Source organism: Passer domesticus, chromosome 5 (assembly GCF_036417665.1).
Source record: "Passer domesticus isolate bPasDom1 chromosome 5, bPasDom1.hap1, whole genome shotgun sequence".
Taxonomy (NCBI): Eukaryota; Metazoa; Chordata; class Aves; order Passeriformes; family Passeridae; genus Passer; species Passer domesticus.
Window position 1 is genome coordinate 72,173,407 of NC_087478.1, and position 16,414 is coordinate 72,189,820.

At 39.1% G+C, this 16,414-nt stretch overlaps 1 protein-coding gene across 8 annotated transcripts in view; it reads right to left on the minus strand.

Annotated features, from left to right (window-relative positions):
• KIAA1549 (KIAA1549 ortholog) overlaps window positions 1-16,414 on the minus strand; it is a 141,905-nt gene that overhangs the window by 51,347 nt on the left and 74,144 nt on the right. For all 8 annotated transcript variants that reach the window (XR_010362689.1, XR_010362688.1, XR_010362690.1 and 5 more), the window contains exons 4-7: window positions 11,031-11,208; window positions 9,417-9,544; window positions 7,841-8,024; window positions 1,392-1,451 (exon numbers count right to left, since the gene is read on the minus strand). Coding sequence is in view for 5 of the 8 variants with exons in the window: in XM_064420981.1 (XP_064277051.1) it covers window positions 1,392-1,451; window positions 7,841-8,024; window positions 9,417-9,544; window positions 11,031-11,208 (550 nt within the window). In the remaining 3 variants the exon portion in view is untranslated. The remainder of the gene's footprint in view (window positions 1-1,391; window positions 1,452-7,840; window positions 8,025-9,416; window positions 9,545-11,030; window positions 11,209-16,414) is intronic.

Consider the following 16,414-nt stretch of genomic DNA (forward strand, 5'->3'; position numbering starts at 1 on the left):
TCAGTATCAATAAATTATGTTTAATAGCATGAATTGTATTCTACAACAGAGGGAGAACACTGTATATCCCAGCTTTTTATGACTACTGGGATACATGTGCATATATCTGGGTAATTTGATATTAAAAAATCTTTACATGCATAGATTCTATCATTTTCCCATGTCATGATTCATTACCCTTAAAATACAAAACACTGACTGAAAGCCAAAGTCTACTAGCTCTTCCCAGAATCCCGCAAGAACTGAGACTACAAAAATTTCCTCTGCAGAGGAAAAAAAAGAAAATTGCTGCAATTGGCTTTCAAAATCTTAGAGGCAGAAGTTTATCAAAACTCAAGGGAATGTGATTTCAGAGCTGAAAGAACCCTTTTTTACTGCAGGAGCTAAGGGAATTTTCAGCAGCAATGGACAAACCTAAGGCTGAGCAAGAGAAGGAGCAGGTGGAGCCAGAAAAGCCAACATAAATCTCCAAGGAACAATGCCACAGGTTACGAGACACACACAGGAGCTTCTCCCACATCAGTGAGCATTATCTGAAATTCTAAATCTCTCTTCTCTGAAACAAACCACGTGGGCAACAGAAACTGAGGTGCAATTTGGTTTCCTGCTTAATGAGTAAAGTGGTGATGGGTGGGAGGAGACAGGGAAACCTGGAAAAAAAAGCAAATCTATACAATAGGTGAACTAGAGGTGATAAAAGTTGTAGGAAAACAAGAGTGTATCCAGTGGGGCACCTGCACCCGAAAAACAAGTTTGGTAGGCAAAGCCTCCTCACCAGTCAGGCTTAAAAGCAGCAGGTAAGACCTACAGCAGGGAGGCAACCTCAACAGCCTTTGAGCACCTAAATGTGACAGCTCAAGCACATCTGTAAATTACAGAATAAAACATTCAGAAGACTTTGGTGGGAGGGATCTTCTGTGAACAAATCAGAAGAGATCAATGAAATGTGATGAAACTTTCACGTACTCAGAATTCATCTATTTTCACTCTGGTTTATTCTGAGCATGTTTTGGTAGAAAGTGTCACACAAATAAAATTTTAATTTTCACTTAAAATAGATACCTAAAAATCAATGTGGCATATTGACAACATGCAGTGTAGATACTTTATGCCCGACAGTCTGAGCTGTTTCACTAAGAATTAGCTGCCTTATAGACAAAAAGTGCTTTGTGTGCATTATCAAGGAATTTCAGTAGTTAATTCTAGACCAGGGATTTATATTTCCCATATATTCCAGGTCACTGGGCCTTTGGTTTTAGAATTTATTCAGCTCAGACATGTTATTACCTCATAAAAATGCAGCACCCCATAGCTACTGATATTTATGCAGGCTAGTTATACCACTACCAAAACTAATTGCACTTTTACTTACTCACAGAGACCATACGTACCTGTTCTCACCCAGGAAGATTTCATCAGCTGGGACACATTAAGCTTGGGATAATGAAAGGCTGAAGAAAAAACAGAATGGAGGAAAAGCATCCGTAAGAACAGTTTTCTAAACAACATACACAAAACCAGAAGCCACTACATAATTTATACTGTCAGCAAGCATCTTATTTACACAGATGCGTTTCTGCTCCTGAGGCAATGCAGACACAATGGCAAGGGAAGTGCTCCCAACGTACACTGCTGAGTTTGTCTCTAACAAAAAGAAGCTGACTGAAACAGTCAGATTTATTACGTGAAAGACTCCAAGCTGCTGCAGCGAGGTCATTGCTCCCAGGAATTTAAAAGCTCACTGTCTGAGTTGTGACTCTTACTGAGCTAGCTGCAGGATAAGACTCTTGCTCAAACGGCAGTGAGGCAACTCGTGAGTGTCTCAGGATGAAAGTAAGACCTTCTCTGAGGCAGAAACTACAAGGAAACAGTAAATGTAAAGCAGAGAACTAAACACATATGATTTGTGTTCCAGCCTTGTGCAGGGGGAAGCATTTAAAAAACCACCACCTTGATAATTAGTTTTTTTTTTACAAAACCCACAAATGTAGAAACACTGCTGTAGACAAACCTCGTGGCTTTTCTGCTTGACTTGGTGGCTCCAAACTTCCTAATGTCTCAATTTTTCAAAAAAAAAAAAAGCTCTGCTCCAGAGGGAAATCCTTGCCCCAGCAAGAAAAACAGTCAATTTCTACTAAGTTCAGTAAGATAAGATTTTTCCCAAGGTTTCCACTGGAGAGCAGTAAAGACATGTTGGGAAAGAAGTGAAGATGGGGGCTGGGCCAACAGTTTCCTCAAGGGAAGTCTTAAGCTTCACTATGGAAATAAGGAAGAGGAATGGTCTTAACTTTCTCAAAATATTTAATCCAGATGAATTTTGCTAAGCATTATACAAAGGTTTATTTTTAAACCATTTCATGAACAGAAAGAACGCAGCACATAACAATTAAATGACCTGGCCCATGCTGGATCAATTTAGAATAAAGGTGTCTACAGTTGTGGACTAGTTTGCCACTACTCCACATTTCAGGGAAGTAGAAAACTGAAGTTTTTCTAATTTAATGATGCAAGAATTTGTAGACAAGTCGTTCTCTGTCAGTGTACCAAAAATCTGATTCTTTTCCCATTAAAAAGCTTAGGAATTTTTTGGTTAAGCTAAAAGCAAAAGAATCATTAGTACATTTTACCTTTTACTTTCATGGATATATAACTAACTCCTATTGGAAGAAAAAAATAAAAGAAAATCTGGTTATTACACCTTTATTTCAGTAATAGCACCACTAGCTTCAAGAAGACCACCTGGCTGGTACTCTGTGACTTATTATTCAGAAGGGTGCTAGAACATGGTCCTTTTTTTCTGAACAGGACAACCTGGCCCTCTATGTAAGTGATGCCAGTGCATTAAATTTCCAAAACTCTCAGACTAGCAAAAAGCACCTCAGAGTCCATTTAAACACACCCATTTATTTTTGGCATCCTGCTACTCGATTCTTCTGATTGTAGCTTTTAGATTGAAATTCTATTTACTCTAGTCATGCAATTGTTTACTTCAATTTAGAAATGGAAGCTGAACGAAAAAAGCATAAACTAAACTGAAAACTGATTCTGTTGTTTTCCAACTCATGGAAAGAGCATGATAAGGAAATCAAAAACCTTTCAGTGCCCATAATGCTTTGAACTCCTAGCAATTGTGAGTTTTTTCTTCTTTAACCCAAAATCATGTTTCACTTCAATACTTACACTCTTCACACTTTTTCTAATTAATACTTGAAAATGATTTAATTCATGCAAATTTCTGGGTGACTATTCATTTAAACTTTCCACAGAATTAATGTAACTTAAAAATAAACCAACTTGAGCAGAAAATCTTGACATTGAAAAGGAAGATGTGCTGTGATCATTGCCAACTAAGACTAGGTTCTAAAACCTGACAAAGAATGCTGAAAATTGTCAGAAGTCAGCAAATCTAGGTTCCAATTCTTATACCACAGGTCACTCCAGTGTCTCACTGACACACAGACCTTGGACTCATGTGGAGTCTCAGCACTGCAGTAAGATCAAATTGCAAGATTTCTGATGTCCTCTGGAACTAACAATTACAAACAGCACTGACTGATTGTTATTCTGAGGGGGAAGCTGGATAGACAAAATGCAATTATTAGCTAGATTGCAGCTGGTCTGCTAATGACTCTGGATGCATTAATGAAGTAGATGCTGGCATCATTAGGAGATGCTAACAGGCAGCCCTGGAGCACCATACCAAGTAACAGCATCGATTTGGTGCTGAATGAAAAGGGAAAGGGTCACCTGCTCACCCACAGACCTACTGACAGCAGCCTAAAGCACACCACTCAGGCAGCATGGCCACTGCCAGATGTTCTAAGGATCTCTGACTCTCTCCTCCAGATGTGTGGGGCCATGCAGGATAGAACTGGCATCATGCTGGCTGTTCTTATTTCTGATCAACAGAGAACAGTAGTAGAAAGCATGGAGGAGTAGAAAGCAGTATTTGAAATGAGAAGGCATTAAATGTAAAATAAGATTCCATGCAGATACTAGGGTGTGGGCAATAGCAACACACTGTGTCTGTTTCAAACCTGATCCAAAATCCACCCAGAAAAAATTGCCAAATGTTTCTGCAGTTCTTGGACCATATCATACAATTTTATATTTATCCTATTGGCCTTGCAACATCTCCAAGACAGCCAAAATAGACAACATGCATCAAAGTGCTACTTAGAACAGAAAAAATAGCAAGTCCCAAGGCAATTCTCACTACTTAAAGTCCTAATAAAAACAAAGAGCTTTATTCAGGGTATGTTCATGAAGGCAAATATTGTCATCTACTCCACAGCTAGCCTTTACTGGTCCTCCAAGAAATCTGCTAGCCATAAAGAGATACCAAATATATAGTTTCCTGTTATTTTTAATGAACTAGCACCCCAACCTTGTGATTAGACTTGGTTTTCTTTCTGCTGACTTGTAGGTCATGACCATCTAACCCATTTACAATCTGAAACATGAGCTGTAAGGTGGACAATGAAAAATAAGCATGAGAAAGGTGTAAACTGGACATTTCAATAGAAACATGTTGCTCAAATCACCTAGAAGTCTTGTGAGGAAAGAAGAAAGTCTGGAAGTTTCCAGGTTTTGCCGTTTTCACAACCCTATTCCTGCAAAGAACAGTCCACACCTGCCAAACAACTTCCACTCCTGATCCTGACTCTATGTGAGTGGGGAAAAAACTGACAAAGAATTCCTGGTGTTAATGATGTACTGCACAGGGACAAACCACACAGTTAAAATTATAAACAGGACATGTTATTTACGTGAATAAAAACCATGAGAGGACAGTGTGTGAAAGACAATGCAAAGTGAACAAGTGGCAAGGAGCAAATATACTCTTTGGAACAAGGCTCATATTTGAGATATTGATGTCAAGGCCTCACTTAATGCAGAGGTGCACAAGTAGCTTTCCTTCGGTATGATCAATTTCCATCCCCAAAGTTGGGATTTGAGCCCTGGCACCCAGCTCACTTATAATTAATTTCTTCAGATGCAACTACAAAACTTTCAAGATCATGCACAGAGTCCATAAGGGAACATGAAAAGTCACCAGCAAGAGTATTAATTGCTAGTATGCCTGATGAACTAAGGCACAAATGGCACAGAACAGTATGGCATGGGACATTTCATATTTACATATTAACACTAACAGACATAGATAGTTTATATGTAAATATCCAACATTTCTAGAAAAAAATCACGCTGAAAACAGAGGTTTGCATATTAATTGGCACAGACCAAAGCAGCTACATCAATCTAAGATGTTCTAACATCTTCCCTGCTCTGTAGAGCAAAGCAAAGTATCAATGCGGAGTTCAGGGCCTAGAAAACAAAAACATTTAGGCATCTCCCTGCTAAAGTAGCTTTGAGGATCTGGCTGTTGATCACTCTCAACAGTGTGTTGAATAAGATGTTTCAAGAAGGATCTGCCTAATGCTGCTGAGTAACTTTGGACAGGATTTTTGGCTCTGAATCTGAACATCTAAAACCCTCAGGCTCAAAATCCAGTCACAGCAGCAGTGTAAAAAACTGTAGGAACAGCTCAAAATAACTTGCTGTGATTGTCTCACTGATAAAACTACATTCATCATTTCTGTGCTTGCTGACAGAAGGACACACAGCCATAGTAATCTGAGAAACTATGTTCCCACTTTGCCAACTTACCAAATAGCACCAGAGCTGGTATTCCAGAACAGTGCCTATTAACGCACTACTGAGACCAAACTGGACCAGTTCAAACCCAAATGCTCTGTCCTACAATGGGCTCCATCTGTAGTAAATGTGAGTTCCTCTAACAGCAAGCAAGTCAAATGCTAACAAGATGTTCCTTAATTTAGGACACCTTATCCACCAAATCCTCATGTTTTCTACATTGCAATCTTTGGGAAGATCTCATAGTTCCTAAAAATCTTGAGCTCTCCACTCATCCTAGTTTGCTTTGTTTTGTTATTGACATGTGAGTGACCACAGGGTTCCACTGGCACTGGTATCATCCCCACTGACCAGGCACTGGTAACAAACACAGGGACAGCTCCTGACATGAGCATTAAAGTAAATTCAAAATTCCTAAGTACCATCAGGAAAGGAAAACAGAATCATAGAATTGTTTGGTTTGGAAGAGACCTTAGGGGTCATCTAGTTCCAAGCCCAAGGAGAACCATGTACATTCATCTTTAACACCAATGTCTTCTCCCTATGACCAGCCTCTCTTTCAGGCTACACCAGCCTTGGAAGAAATTCTGTTGTCACTTAATTGCACTGTAGCTCTATTGCATGACAATCGAGTATGATGACAATCCAGAAGATGGATTCTCAGCAAGGGGCAACCTGCAAATACACTACAAATATAATTTCAGAACATGTGGACAAAACTAAAAGCTGTAAGATCTGATGTAGGCTCTTACATCACAGGAAAAAAAGCATCCCTCAACACCAAAAATATTACCAGAGACTAAAAGCTACCTCAGGAACTCAAGCTCAAATGCATAAAAGAGAGGACACAGAGTAAAGAGAGGTATCTTTCAAGCAATCAAGGCAACATTTTATTTGCATTCAGTGAGCAATAAAGACCACAGCCCACAATGTGAGATGTTCTGTGACCTCCCAGATAAAAAGAAATGCTAGTCATCTATAGACAGGGATTCTCAAGACTTGGTCCTGGCTCCACTAAATAGACCTATCACTGCATAGAGCTCACACTCTCTGTGAGACTAAACGAGAACAGAAATGCTTAACAGCAATGTGTCAACAACCTCATACATCTTTTATTTGATTATGGGAGTAGAGGGATCAAAAATGCTGAAAACATTAAATAAAAAGCTTCAAAAAATTAGTATGCTTATAGTACATCCAGTAAATGGGGAAGTATCCTGTGCAGTCATCTTACTTAGATTGAAATCTGTTAAGGAGAACAACTTTTCTGTTGACAGTGACTCTCTTTACAGTATTTTCACTGACAAACACAGCTGCATAATGAACACCAGCTATTAGACCTGATTTTCCACTAAATGTTTAACTATATTGTAAAACTCAGTGTCAGATGTTATGCATCGCGACAGCTCACAGAAATAACTCCAAAAATTAAAAAGCATGGTGAGATAGGAGAATGGGGAATTAGTGGACTGAGTCAATGACACCCACCAGCAGGAAAAGGCAAGTACTATTCTCCCATGATCTTGCTCATGTTCCTGAGTCATTTGAAAAATCTAACCAAATGTAAGTTGTCAAGGCCAAGGCCTGCTCTGTTATGCAGGCAGTTCCCACTTGTTTAGTTTAGGATGATGGTGGTCTGAAAAAAAAAAGACTTGCCATGCAAATGTACATAAAAAATGAGAAAGGTAATACCTTAAAACATAACAGACTGCATAGACAAATTAATTCAGACTGTATGGGCAAATATCAACTTATGTAGCCAGTGCCCCAGGAGTTTCTAGAAGAGACATGGTTAAGGGCAGCACAACGCTGAAGCATCCTGAGAATTAGAAAAAGCCTCTCTAGATATAAGCACAGAGACACACCCTGGACTGCACTTCACAGAAATACTGATCTAAGTGATTTTCTTATTTTTAGACCTGAACCAAGACCAATGAACTGACAAAGCCAGGTTAAGCGCAACTGACCCAGCACAAAAAGAAAGTATGATGACAAAAGCAGCAAGATGCTGTAGCACAAAATTTGAGCAGAAAGAGGCATAGATTTGCCCTGCAAAACTCATGATTCAAGTTAGGTACTTGAAGCTGCATTATCACTTATGCAAGAAATTATTTTAAAACTGTACAGAGGGAAAATACTGGACAGAAGTATTTTGCAGTACTGGATAACAGCAAATACTCACGTTCAGCAATCTGCTGCACAGGAAAGCCCAGATAGAAGCTGAATTCCACCACGGACAAGTTCCTGAGCTGCTCGCTGACTTCGGACCCATTTAGAAAGCCGTACCTATCTCGGATGGCAAAAACAATGCTCACAGGGCCCTGTCGAAACGCCACCCCAGGCCTGCTTAGAGTTATATTCAGTATCTGAAAAGATAGCATTGAAGCAGGGTCAGCAAAATCAAATCACTGCCATTTCCATCCCTTCCTTGACAGATTTTTCTTTTTCCTCTTATATGAAGAGGTGGGCAATTCACATCAAGACAGAGGAACATCTCTTCCAGACTGGTTCAGCCAGCTGAGTCTCAGAAGAGGCAAAGTTACATGTGAATTCCTCTTCAAAGAGTCATCCTTTAAGGGCAATCATAATCCAGAATTATCTGACAGCTGACAGCTACAGCCCAGAAAATGATGAGAAAAAACCACCTAGCAAGACAGACCAGACAGCAAAATAAATCTAGTCATAAATAAGTCTTAGATGAATGCCAAACTGCATGGAACAGAAGGGAATTGATTACGGCAAAAAAAGTTCTGAAAATGCATGTTCTCTTGCTAAAAGTCTCCTGCACCGTGCACACCCAAACCCAACAGCTGTTAGAAACCTTTTTGTGGCACCAATATACACAGCAACTGTATTCATGTAGATAAACCTCTTCTGAAAAATAAGAGGTATTTTAAGTTGGCTAAGCTGATAGTCCAAGAAATTGTTTTGCATGTTCTGTCTTCAGTCTATGCAGTGACACTGTGTTTGAAGTTCTGAGCACTCTTCTATATGTACTACATAGTACTTTAGATACTCTAAAATTTGTCATTTTTCTTCCTGAATTTATTTTAGGGTACAACAGATGGGTATTTACGGTGTCAGCTAAACAACATAATAAAATTTTTACTGAGTTTGGTATTACAACAAAGTTAGATTAAATTTAAAAATTCAAACAGAAGAGGGAGTTGATCTCATTAAATTGAATTACTGACTTTCCAGGGAGCTCTAAGCTCTGCTGTGTGATTCAGGGCTCTGCACATGTGCTATACCTTTCATGTATGAAGTTCCAGTAGCAGCTGCCACAGACATCATATACTGTAAGTATTTCTAGACCTCAGAAGCAACTAGCATGTTTGCTCACATGATGGCAGGGTCATGTAGCTCCTATATTCCCTAACAGGGTCTCCAGCATGGCAATGAGACCTGAGAGCTTTCTTTCGACAAAAACTTTTTAGCCACACCTTAGTCTTTTAGAGTAAACTATGATGGGAGTGACTCTGGTAAGGGCTGGAACAGTTTTTATATGAGAAATTATAAACCCTATCATATTCAATAATGTTTCTGGATATAAACCATCACCTTGGATCATTTTTTCAAAAAGCTTGTAAAAGCTTGTGACATGTTGTGCTATATTATTTTTTAGGGGGAAAAACCCAAGTGACTTCATTACAAAGCCTCATAGAAGACCTAACTCATTTCATTGTCTGGATGAAACACAGGACAAGCAAAGGTGAGGGGGGGAAGAGGGCAGACACCAAATATGCTCATCCTCTCACCTGCACAGTGAAATTGTAGAGCTCCTGGTGTTTGTTCACCTCCAGGAATGCCATTGTCAGCCCTCTCTCAATGCGCTGGCTAAAGGTGCAGAATCCAATATCCACGTTTCGAGGTACAAACTGAAGCACTGAAAGCAAAGGGCAATTATTCTTACAGAAAAGTTCTTCCATGGGAGAGAACAAAACGAGCAACAGAATTCACAGGGCTATCATATTCTTCTTTCATGAAGCTCAGGACCCATTCAGATGAAAATACATTAAAAATACATTTTGTGTTGCTGCATTAAATTCTCTACTCTCTAAGATTGGGTGAAGCAGTAATTAGACCTCTGAAAAGTACCAGTGATATCCACTCTTTCCTCTTGTACACTAAAAGACCTTCACTACATACATGTGGCTGACTTCACCTCACCTGACCACTGAATTGGCCACACTGAAATCTTGAGCACCCAGCCAATCCATGAAAATCTTCAGAAAACGAAGCAACAAATATCTCTTTCTTGTAGCCTGAAATACAGTATTTAGCTTGCCTAAAAGGTTACATACTGGATCCATTATTAGTATTGGTCTAAAACTTTCAAAACACTTAGTAAGCTGTTAAACTTAGGTACAGACCTTTAGGTTCTTCTGAGAGAAAGAAAGACCACGAGGTAGAAGGAGTGAGTGTAGAGGAATGTGATCAGGCACACAGACCTTAACTACATGCACATCTGTGGATTTCCACATACAGTCTTACCCAAAGAAATGCTACACAGCTAGCTTACAGATCCTAATAGCAATATCACACAAGGTTCAAACCCCAAAAATATACCTCCTGTCTATCTATATAACCATGTTAAGCAGTGGAAAAAGACATCGCACCTGCATAGTTGAAGTGATGCCTTGCCATACAATTATTAACAGAGCATAAATAGCACACAAAAACATATCTGAACAAAAGTACCATGCTGACATTTATTAACTCTGCTTGTATTCTCAGGCCCTGTCACTACCTCATGACAGCCAACCAACCAGGCAAGCAGTTTTATCATGCAAACAGTGCCCAAAGAAGATTTTAAATGACAACACTGACTCTCAAAATCTGTTACATGGGTACTATTTTGCTTTATATTATTAGCAGTCAAACTGTGCATGGACTGCTGAAATACAGCAGCCATGGAAAGCTGAATACTACATAAGCAATCCTCCTATTCATGTTATACACAAGAAATCAATCCTCCTGTTCACCAATTCTCCTACATCATGACAACACACAAAAGGCAGCTTTTAACATAAGTTTAATCTGAAATTGACACAAGCATTACAAAGTAACTGCACTGTGATTTTATGAATAAATATTTCATAGATTTTTTTTCTCTTCTCACCTTGAGAAGCAAGAGAAAGAGCACAACTATTTTGCAATGTACCAAAAAACAATCCTAAAAAGACCACGAAGTGATGAGGTTAACTATTTACAGTTCACCACCTCTATGCCACGGACCTGTAAATTATGTCATTAACAAAAAGAATTAAGATTCACAGTAGAGCAGATGGTTTTGACTCGACCTTGCATTGTAAGTGAAGAAGTTTGACTCAACAGGAAGTTTTTTCCCCTCCGTGTCAGGAGGAACTCACCTGTCTGAACCTGGAATCTGTTGTCTGGCACAGTGAAAGAAGGATGCAGTGAGAGGATGATGGGGGCCTCCCCACGAAGAAGACTGCTGTTCACAAGCACATTTATGACAGCTATTGCCGTGTAAACAAAGGGACCAGATGTCACCAAGAAAGCAAATTTGGGGGAAATTTTATAAACCTACAAAAAAAGAAAAAAATCAGGAATTAAGAAAACCCAAACACGTCAATGTTAAATCTGGCAACATTTTAGACCTACACAGTCTCATGCAGTTCCAAGCCACCTCACTGAGAGGCAGGAAGATGCAGTCTTTATTTTTCAAAGTGCAGCAGAAGCACAAACACAAGTGCTGGGCCTTGCAGCCTCTGCTCCAATGCATCGGAGGCAACTCCCCTGTGCCAAATGCACCTACTGGAATCTCTTCAGTACAGCACAATAATCCCAGCACTTCTTGATTTATCACATTCCCACATATTAGCACTCCCCCTTCCCTACATTCTGCTGGTGTACATAACATTTCCCATACAAAATTCCTGTTTACTTACTGGACTGCTTGCATAGCTTCTGCATTTCAGTCATACACCACATAGTGAATGCATCCTAATCATGTAAGGCACACAAGGAGTAAAATACAGATAACCAATGTTTTTGAGATATAATTTTCACACCCAAGAAAACTTTCTTCCAAGGAACATTTCTATTTGCTTGTTTCAACACAGTTACCACATTACAATTCTCCTCTTCCAATTCATGACCTGACTTTGAGTCTTCTTAAAAACCCTGAGGAGCCTTAGACATCATGTAAAAAAAATGAGATTGCAAGTTAAATATAAACCTTGAACCATGCAGACACTCTCATCCATCATTTCTCAGCCACCTAAATAGAACAAGTGGAAGGGTTTTATTTATTTACACATATAGCAGTATCTTCCCTCCTTCAGAGAAACTCTCAACATTAAGAACACCTGTTTCCCCACCATTACTTTCTTCCTTCCTTCTTGGTTTACTCCCCCAGTTTACTTTATTTGCCTGTGGCAGTCACACTTCAGAAATATTTTGGGATATCCAACAAGGTGGCCTCATGAATAAATAATGTAAACCAGAGGCCCAGAGTTTCTGATAAATGTGGGTTGCTAGCACCTTGCAGATGCCATGCTGGTGAAGGGATTTGTTAGATACCTTCAGCTTCAGGAACAGCTTTATAGAAAACCACAGTGCCACTTAAATTGTGACCCACATATTCCTTTTTGGTATTTCTGCTGTAGTGTAAAGTGATGGCAACTGCTGTTTAGATGAGACAGCAAGCAGTTCTTTCCTGTCTTCTAAAATGCCTGCATTTCAGAGAGCTCAGAAGAAACTACCAGAAGAAACTACCTCAGCAGCAGAAGAAAATGAGAAAAATAATCTATGCTGCTCATTATGCCTTTTTCTTTCTTAGCCCACAAATATATGCAACATCCAACTTTTATTTAAATGGATTTAGATCCATAAAACTCAAATTTGTTTGATATGAATACTGTGCATAGCTCCTTTCAGTTCCTCTTATCTGAAATTTTTTTCTTTTATCTCATGATGAAATAATCTCTGCAGCTTCAGTTTGTCAAAGAGAAACAGCAGTTAAAATGGGTAACACATGCCAAAAGAAAGTTGCCCATTACTTGCAAATGAGACTACTTAAAAGGCAAGAAAAAGAGGAATTAGAATTACAAATCTCAGTGACAATTTGCTGGCGATTTCTGAAGCAGTATATGCTGAGGAAGAGAGGCTTGCTGCAGCCAGCATATATTTATGCACTGGAGTTGGGTATTTCAGATACAAAAGTAAGCCTCTGTAACCAACTGAGCTGCCTCCATCTCTGTCTGGTTGTGCTGCACCAGAGACAACCAAGAAAGCAGCTCTGGAATTAACTTTTTCAGCTCAACAGCTAACACTGGTTCCCTTCTGTGCTTCACTGCATCAGAAGAGCAACAGCAACTCCAGAATGGACAGCCAAAATAAAAATATACTTATCACACTAATTTTGAGGTAGGCAGATTAGAACCACTACAGAAGTCAAAACAATAGCTATTTCTGCTTGACATATTGCAGGGTTGTCTAGAATTAGCTCTCTTCAGCCTAATCCATATGACAGAAATAACAGACCCATGACAGCATGATGCTGTCTAAAAGCGAATTCACAGAGAAGCCTACAAAGTTATCAAGGATAGATGAGCACAGCTCATGACTCTGGAATCATGATTTGTGAATGAGAATAGCTGCTCTTGGCACAGCTCTAATGGTTCACAAACCCAGCCATCCATCCAACTCTCTCTTGGAAGTTTCACCTCTAGTGCTAGGACAGCTGGATGCTAACAAATTAGGTGTTTACACATTTTAGAGTGCCGCTATTAAAGTACACAAGCATGGATTTCTTATATTAAAATGTACAAGTATTTTAACTTTAACATCATGGGCCAGAATGCCAGAGAAGAACACAAAACTCCACGTGCAGTTTGGAGCCATTCCCATTGCAAAAGCAGAAACCTTCAGCAGAAGCAGAGAACTCTTACAACACCTAGAGTTAAGCTCCCATGTGCAATGAAAAACCCAACTCTGCTGTTCTCAGGACACAACCTAGCTCATTCCAACCCATCCTCACAAGAGAAAGCACATCCAGCACATAAACTTTTTAAGATTGAGTTTACTAAGGCTAAAAGAGTATTTAGGAAAAACATGGCTATCTTTTCTTTGTCCCTTATGATGTTTCCTAAGCATTTGCTATTGATTATTTGCTAAAATACTTGACCAGATGCACCTTTGCCACAACCTAATCCATGCCTACACTCCACCGTATTATGCTGTGTAAACATCTGGCAGAAAGCATCAACAACTGATTTTCTCACCACCACCTTATTAAGAATCCTATAAAGAGCCTGTAGAGGGTGTTTAACTTCCTGAAGACTACAAAGGCTCACAGGTCTTAAAAATACAACAAAGCTTCTGTTTCTAGGCACATTAGGATCCTGAGGCAGCAGTTCTCAGTGGTTTTGCACACCTCAACAGTACCAGCCACAGCTTCAGCAGTGGTGAAGCAGCAATGAAGCTAGTGCAAGCCCACAAGGTGGCATCTTTGAAAGAAGAATTTACCTGGCAATGACATGAACTCCACACTTTGAAGGCAGAGTTCACTGACTTGGAATTACAGGAACTGATAGGTTAAGGACACACCACCAAATCCACATTAAATACAACAACAAAGTGGCTAAGGTAAAAATGCCAGATCCATGATAAAATTTCCAAGCACAAATGAGGCTGGCAAAAACCCTTTTCCTCTTGGCATGAACTTAATGGCACCAGGGGTCCTGGCAGAGAGTCACTGCCAACACTATTTTATTTTATACCCAGTGCAAGTTAAGTCAAGAGAACATTGTCTAACAGATCCTACCCAAGTGTCATAAGCTTTACATTACAGAGTGTTGACTAAAATTACTCTTACTCAGACAATGGGGTCTTATTCTTTTGCAGATGCACTATGTTGAGACCAACTAGAAAAAACTTTGAAATTTTTGGTTATTCTCACTTTGCTGTAAGCATTTTTCTAGGGAAAAAAGTGACTGAAGTTTTTTTCATTTGGCAGGATCCTGCCTCCTCTTTTTTCCACTTCAGCAACATTCAAAACAATAAAGTAGCAGAGACCAAAGTTTCAACTGAAAAAGTTGAGGGCAAAAAATGCTTTAATCCTCCTTTCACTGCTAAACTTGCTTCTTATTTAAAGTGAGCAGCAGTTATAGCCATCACTGCCATGGATTTTATTTTTAAAGCATACATTACTACGAAGTTAAATTTAACTGGACTGTCTCCTGATTTACTGTACATTACATCACAGCAAGGGAACATCTGTGAGCTGTAATAAGAGACACAGTAAAAAAACAGCTTAGAGAAGTGCACTGCTTTACCATAACTTGCAAGCACACACGTGGTTTCTAGGTACTTTCAACTTTTTAACAAAATTAATCACACAGACCTGATTTAAGTTTAGCAAGATGGAGAAATTCTGTTTAAAATACTGCATTACATCACCACGCAACATACTGCTGTTACAGACAACTCTTTTTCAAACCAACAGTTTTGTTAGTATTCCACAGTTAGAGGTGAAAACATATTTGCTAGTGATTATTTTTAGAGCAGAACCCATATGATAGCAGCATTCTAGAATAAGCAAAACTGATTCAGCAAAGATGTCTTTCCTTTAGATAAAAAAGATTTTCCAAAGGATGAAGCTAGACTAGCTGCATTATTTATAAAAACAGCTACTTCTGAGAAGCCTTAGGACTTCTTAGAAGCTTTTGCCCTATCGAGAGCTTTACAAGGCAATAGTAGGCATGCAAGGCAGGAAATTAAAGGGAAAAATATAAAGTAAGATATCAAATGCTTGTTCCAATTAACCTTCAAATATTAAGTAATGGATTTTGTCCTACTGCTGTTAAGAGTAAGAACGTAAAGCTTCCATATTAATGAGCTATGTAAGGTCACTGAAAATTAAGTGTGTTTCTATCATTATGAACATCTGACTTCTTGACTATTCCTGTTTGCACAAATGGAAGGTATAATTTACAAACCAGAAGAAAAATCTCTTTTTATATAAAAAAATCTATGTAGTTCATGAGCAGGTGTTGCTAAAAGGACATAAACTACCCATAATTTACAGAGGCAGCTCACTGTAGCTGAAGTTTGGCAGGAATTTATAACACCCCTATCTTGACTGAGTAGTAGAGATGTACATCCTCAAACATCAGACAGGAGTTGTTTAATTACTGAGTGCAGTGATCATGGGAGATGCCAAAATTAAAGGCACCAAGCAATTCTGTGCATGGAGAAATGCAAGTTATGTTCAATGAACTGCTACTTGAGTTAACTACAGAACAAAAATGAGATCACTGACTCACAAAAGATCATCTTTGTGACAACTAGATGAATACAGACATGCAAAACTGCAAGTGCAGCTGAAAGTCATCTACACCAATAATTCTACTGAAGTATTTCCTCACCACTGAAGTATCTGATTACACAACAAAGGTACCCCCATACTACCCCTATGGCTTTTCCTCTCAGAGGGTTTGAGACAGAGGTGGGGAACAGAGCCTTTAACCCTTATTTAAACTAGGCAATCACTTAGAAGTTAGAAAACAATATTGAAATCTTGTTCAAAGATGACTCCTTGAATACCAAAGCAAAGAAAGCTTTCAGAAAACCCAAGCGAACAGCTATTCCTGTGGGAGGAGTAAGGACAGGAGTTACACCTACCTGAAGGCTCAGAAATAACATGCTACTATTGCACACCTGATTTTTTCCCCCTACCTTTTTCATCTGCCAAATCAGGCATTTGGGATTCCACCACCTCCCCTGC